Source organism: Electrophorus electricus, chromosome 10 (assembly GCF_041902795.1).
Source record: "Electrophorus electricus isolate QZ-2024a chromosome 10, ASM4190279v1, whole genome shotgun sequence".
NCBI lineage: Eukaryota > Metazoa > Chordata > Actinopteri > Gymnotiformes > Gymnotidae > Electrophorus > Electrophorus electricus.
Window position 1 is genome coordinate 3,571,126 of NC_137506.1, and position 6,464 is coordinate 3,577,589.

The 6,464-nt window shown below is 44.2% G+C and overlaps 1 protein-coding gene across 1 annotated transcript; it reads right to left on the reverse strand.

Moving 5' to 3' along the window:
• Nucleotides 1–227: 227 nt before the first annotated feature.
• Nucleotides 228–5,980, reverse strand: pex13 (peroxisomal biogenesis factor 13). Its single transcript, XM_035533089.2, has 4 exons — nucleotides 5,820–5,980; nucleotides 2,781–3,469; nucleotides 2,099–2,221; nucleotides 228–1,762 (listed from the first exon to the last, which is right to left on the reverse strand). The coding sequence occupies exons 1-4, from the start codon at nucleotides 5,888–5,890 to the stop codon at nucleotides 1,386–1,388; spliced, it is 1,260 nt and encodes a 419-aa protein (XP_035388982.1). The 5' UTR covers nucleotides 5,891–5,980; the 3' UTR covers nucleotides 228–1,385.
• Between the last annotated feature and the right edge of the window lie 484 nt (nucleotides 5,981–6,464).

The window sequence follows — 6,464 nt, forward strand, 5'->3', positions numbered from 1 at the left end:
AACGTATTTTACTAACTATTAATAAACCACGGCGTATTTTATTAACTATTAATAGTACTTGAAAGGTAAAGACCATTTTACAAACTAAAAAGCAGCGTCCAGTGTTTATGCCCAGAAGCGACTGCAAAATGAACATACATGAATTACAGATATAGCTACATAATTCTTCAACTTCCTAAACTGACTAGGAATACGATTGATTTTTTGAACAAAAAAGATAAAGGATATCAGTTTGTGAAAAATATTTTAATGTGAAATTTCTTTCTATATTTACACAACTGCACGTGTTAATGATTATACAATAACAATCAGAGGGTACAAACAAACCCATAGCACAAGACAGTTAAGAAATAGACACAAGTTTACCATTTGCCCAAAGATATTGCACTCACACAACCTGTTTCTGCGCAGAAGATTAGACTGGGCACAGCTATGCAAGGCCAATGGAACATTCCCCTTAGGCTAGCTGCTTGTTCACAATAATACGTCTCAATAAAACATAACGCTGCAGATCTAACGTTTTAAATATATCTACATGATTCTGTCAATTTTAAACAGAGATGAAGTCAATTAAACCCAATAAAGGAACAGATTTCTTAATTACTATGCTTTTTAACTCTAGTCTGATGTTGATCAAAAGGACCCGAGGAAACAAAAGCATTATTTAAAATAACAGCAGTTCAAAAGCAAGGTCAACAAACATGTAACAATAATATTTGCCCTTCAAGGTTTTGAACTGTTATTTTTAATTTTTTTGGAAGAAGGACAGATATTGGAACAAACAATCACATGGATTTAGCAAACAGACAAAATGTGTTCTGTGGGGAAAGATCGATTGATTCAAGGTAAACCCTGCCTATGGTACATTCTGTTGCTTTTATAGCCATAATCAACATTTGACAAGGAGACAGACTCTGGTTTTTAAAACAAAACAGGACAGTTTCTATTCACATGGTGGTTTTCCCTTCGTTTGTGGTAGAAGGCGAGACACATACCCAGTGAAAGCAATGCCATCACTAATGTCTCTCTACTAGACATATACTGCACTAGTTTCCAGTATTCCAATACCACCCCTATAAAAGACTACAATTGATGAACTGAACAGGGTGCTATCTGTAAATGAGTGTAGTTGAGCACTAAAAACATTCCGGTTATACCTTTACAGATAGTTTCTAAGTGCAGAGATGTAATGTCCCTGCAAGTCTCCATGTCATGGGCTTTGCTCTGTCAGTAAGGGGAAACACTCTTCATATATTGTCCCAGCCTGACGCATGCCTGCAAGCACACCCTAACTTTTCCTCCCACACACACGTGGTCACAGATGAAGTGATTCACACCCTTCCCTTGCTCACACATGGTCACACACCTGCCTTCTTTTCTCACATTCACAAATCGACCCTTTCAGAAGTCCCCAGTGCAGTGTTTGTGGCTGTGGTATTTGTGGAGACCACTGGGTTGGTGTATGGCACTGGAATTTCCTTATATGCAACCTCCAGTAGCTCCTCCGGGAAGGGGCGGGTCTTTGACGTCGCCACACCCCCGGTGCTCAGGGAGTGGCAGGTCTCTGGGGTGGCGACGCCCGTCGTGCCCAGACTCGAACACAAACCCTGCTGACCCTCCTGGAGCTGCGCCAGCCTCTCCAGCTCCGGCTGTCTCTTGCCACGCCTCTTGCCCAAGATTTTGACGTGGTTAGCAGGGACAAGTCCCACCGCCTGTCCGTCCAAACTGGCCAGCAGCCAACCACGTACCCTCGGCTGTTGGTCTGATTGTGGCGAGAGAGTCAGACCACCCGCAGGACAAGAGTTCTCAGTGCGCAAACAATAAATGACTCACAACATACACAGCGAATTGCAGCAGAAAATTACACATAAATAAACTGCTTTGCACTTCATCAGTAAATTGCAGGCATTTCTACTGTAGCACAAAGTACATTTCCTGCTACAATTTGCAACTATAGAACTGATATAGTTAAGAACAAAAGCAAAATATGTATGACTACTCATAACTGGTTATTTGGCAGGCATGCAGGATGCAAATAGCTGTTATAGTGGCGGTTCAGCGTCACAGTGCATGCTTATTGATGGGTGTGGGGTCTTACCCTTTGGGGCCAGATTGAGCATATCTCCAGCCTGGAAGGAGATCTCCTCTTCAGAAGCAGCAATGAAGTCATACTCTGCTTTAGCTACCACATGGTCATCCTCCCCACTAGCCCAGTTAGTGCCTGGATACAGAGCAATCAGTCAGGGAGGACAAGGCTACATAACCACACAAACATCACATAGGACACTCTCTAAAAGGAACATGTCCTGTGTTCATTGCAGTTTCCATGGAAGGGAATTGCATCTCTTACGTGGCACACATAACAAAGACACAGATAAAGTCCAATTAAAGTTGACAGCCTGCATAAACTCTATAGTAAATGTTTCATTTGAAATTCAACGTGCTGGTATACACAACCGACAAAGCCACCAACAGCCTCGGCCCAGCTACACAAGGAAATCCCTGCGGTTACATTCCTATGCTAATCAGTCAGAAATGCAGGGTGCTGAAATTAGAAAGAGAGAAAGGGAATGGGGAGGAAACACATGGGGGAGAGAAAGAGGGAGCGAGCAAGTGAAAAAGAGATGCGAAGAGTGGAAGAGGGAGAGAGGGCTGTAGAGAGAGAGAGAGAGAGAGAGAGAGAGAGAGAGATGCCGAGGAAGCACAGGAAAGAAGAGGCGGATATACAAACAGAGGAGACGAAACGGAGGGCCGTGACACACGGACAAATGACGTCTCACCGCTCTCCTCTACGCCTTCCTCAGTTCTCAAGAGCTTCCAGATCAGGTACGGTCCTCCGAAAACGACAGTAAGAAACAAAAAGATGGGCCAGGACTTGACCCTGGACTCAGACCCGCCAGCTGTCCCAGTCCCTGCCGCCGGCACCAGGGAGCCCTCGGCCGCGCTCTCCGCCCAGAGGTCCTCCGCGTCCGCGTGTGTCCACAAGCCCAGTGCCCTCTGCAGACGGCGGTAGAGGTAGCGCAGCGTGCGTATCAGCGCGAAGGCTGACAGCACCTTGGAGAAGTGCACTCGCAGGCGGGAGAAGTGGTTGGCTACGTCCAGCACGGCGCGGAAGCTGTTGTAGACGGCCGAGAAGGTGGCGTCCATCATCATGCTGACGGAGGCAAAGGCGTGCACGATGCTCTCCACAGACTGGAACGCCCCGCGGCTGCTCTCCTCGGCCTGCTGCACGAAGCGACTAGGCGGCACGTCCTCCAAGCGCGGGCGGCCGTAACCCAGACCGTAGCCGCCGTAGCCGTACGGGCTGTAGCCTCCGTACGGAGAGCTGCCAAAGGTTCCGTAGGAGGACGGGAACGAGCTGTAGGCGGGCCGGTACGTCTGCTGGATGGGCCGAGGAGGGACGGGGGGCGCCACCCTCGTTAGAACCGGGGGAGCTACTACAGGAGGTGGCGTGCTGAAGTCAGGAGAGCTGAGGGGAGTGAAGCACCAGGCATGAGGAAGAAAGACTGGGCAAGACAGGCATCATTCTGGCTGATTAGAGAAGGACTCATTGAATGAGTGAATGACGTTATCTTTATATAGTGCCTTTCAAGGAACCCACGGTCACGGTGCAATTAACACACACAACGGAGAGAAGCGGCAGCTAATTGTGCGTCGTGTACTCTCAACCAGAAACCTCCACGCCCTGGGGGACTGAATTGGGTAGAGGGAGGGAACAGCGGACATCTCCCAGGACAGAGCACCATCCACCACTGGGCATGCCGAGACAGAATCATTCACACACACTCACACAAGGACAACTTTATAAAACATGCAGATACACACAAACACACACACATACACTCAGGACAATTCATTTAGGATAGCCATATAGACCCATGTAAATTATACAGGGTATAAAGTTTTATATTTAATCACTACACATAAAAAAAAAAGTGGTGAGTTGTTACAAAGTGGTAACAATCTCATAAGATTTCTAGTGGCTTCAATCTGTGAAAAAAAACATGAAAATATTTTGGGTCCCTCAAACACACAGTGACTACACAGATACAAGTACAGTGACTAGCAAGCAAACAATAAGTAACTTGCAAAAATACTTGGATACTGAAATGGGGTCTCTATCTCCGGTCCTGAGCACAGTTTCATAGGTGTGTAGGAGCAGGACAATCCCTAAACAGCAGTGGGGCCCTGGGGAGTGTTCCACAAAGCTGGTTTAACAAACCTTAGACTTAACCTTAAACTCAGAGTCAATTCACCTCGGCATGTCATATCCAGAGCTGTGAGATCCAGAACCCCTGATCAGTATTTCAGTAATCAAGATCAGTCAATTCTGAGTGGCCTTGATTACTGAAAACAGAGCACCTATAAAAGTATTTGTCCAAAATGGAGCACCTATAAAAGGATTGACCGTGGACGTGAAGCGTCGTATTTCACACCACTGGCACTTAATTTATTTATTTCTGCATATGCAGAATATAGCATATATTTAGACACAAAAGTAATACAACAGCTTGTGCAAAGGTACAGCAGCTGACATGGCAAATAACTGCTGGTCTAGTTAATGCAAAAGTTAAAATGATATTTTAAAAACTTTTTGAAACGTTTTCTAAAATCAACATCCAGCAGCTGGATAAATCAAAGCAATGTTTAAAATGTTGGTTATAATATTTGGCTTGATTTCATACAAGCTGCTTTTTCTTTATACAATTTACTTTATCTAGGTGTAATGTAATCCAAGTGGGTAACATATGAGTGCTTTTTGTACATGAATACTTAGCCTACAGGATTGACATATTATCCTGTAATCAAAGTGGCAGTAATTTAAAAATAATGCAACATTACATTGAATATGAATCATACACCTATCAGAAGTGCCATAGACCTAGCCCGATCAAATCTGTTGTATTGCGTAGACCCCCGAAAAATCAGTGAATCTTGGACAGCGCCTGGCTATTTGGCTTTAATGTTTTGGATGACGTGGGCATCGTCACATATAATTAGAATAATTAAAAAATGACTTATTGCTCGTTTAATTAAAGCTGTTAGAAAACAGGTTAGCTTCAAAGCATATGTTGCCACAGGAACTGACACACAGTCAGGTTTTCATGAACTCTAGAGTTAGTTGCTTAATCAGCATAATATCTCAGTGGACTCCAGTCCGGTACTCGACACCTCAGCTCCAACACTACCAGCTGATCATCACTGTTTGTAAACAGCAAAAGCTGACACAGATTTTGATCGTTGACCCCTTATGCTACAGTTGCTGGTATAGTGTTGGTATAGTGTAGTGGATAACAATGTTTCCTCTCCCGTGGTTAACTAGTGTTCAGTTCCCCGCCTGGGAAAGAGTCCCTGGGCAAGAAATGGAAGTTGCTCTGGATAAGACCGTATGCCAAACATGTAAATGTAACCTGCTCCTAAGATATAGGCTTTCATCTATGTTTAAAATCTCAACTGAAATAGGCCTCTCACAACGTCTAAGATAAGTGCAGTGTTTCTGAATATGCAGCGCACATGTCAGCTGAGACAGGAGAGTAACTTTGGTAACTAGCTAGTCTAGTTGCTGACTTTGCTATGCTGCTTATAACAATAAGGCTCACCTGATAAGACCGAGCTGGGTTTTATTACAGTTTAAATATAACGTGTCCTGTACTAGAAGTTGAGTTATAACTATGCTACCCTTGCTACTTCCATATCAGAGGATCAAGGCCTCTAAGCCTTACTAGCTAACACTAGCTAGTTGATGCTGGAAAGCTAACTTGCTTCTCACAGAATTATGTGGGGAAAACTGCACAATTTGAATAAGTATTTTTACTGACCGATAATTTAGTGGAGCAGTTATGGTTCCAGGAATTCGTCTTTCCCATGGTTTGGGAGGCGGCTGAGACATTGTTTTGGGTCTATTAGCTAGCTGGGCTAACTACAAAAACCGACGTTCGCTTGGCAACTAGACAGCCAGGTCTAGCTGCTCGCGCTAGACCAAAGCAGCGGAGTTTGGTCTAGCTGCGTGTGCTAGACCAAAGCAGCGGAGCGCACGCATGGATAAGACCCCGTCCGGCGGAGCAGATTGTGTGCGTGGAGTCTATCGGTCAAAGTCTTAATCAGGACGGTCCGGATCGGTTGTGAATATTGGGTTTTAAAAAGTAGATTTTGGTTATTTCATTTTTTGAACATAAAAACGACTCAGATATATTGACAATAAAAGTTTAATTTGCTCTGATCATTGACTATAACCTACAATCGATAGTCTAGATTTTGTGGCTTCGATAGCACACTTGTTTCACAAGACAAGCGATACGGTTCGATTCGATTTTTTTTAATCGTGTAGGTAACAAAAATAAAATAAAAATAATTTTCCATGCAATCACGCATTTAAAAAAAGAAATGTTGTTTGCTTATACCCTAGGAGTAAGTGACAATGGGTCAAATCATCGGTGGCGCTCGCTGATCTAAATGTAATACAG

Bases quoted from the DNA above. Each gene is read 5' to 3' on its own strand.
- pex13 (XM_035533089.2), bottom strand. From the start codon at position 5,890: ATGTCTCAGCCGCCTCCCAAACCATGGGAAAGACGAATTCCTGGAACC. The intron at 3,470-5,819 runs GTCAGTAAAAAT...CACTCCCCTCAG, and splicing joins ACTGCTCCACTAAATTATCG to CTCTCCTGACTTCAGCACGC. The intron at 2,222-2,780 runs GTGAGACGTCAT...CTCTGTATCCAG, and splicing joins GGAAGGCGTAGAGGAGAGCG to GCACTAACTGGGCTAGTGGG.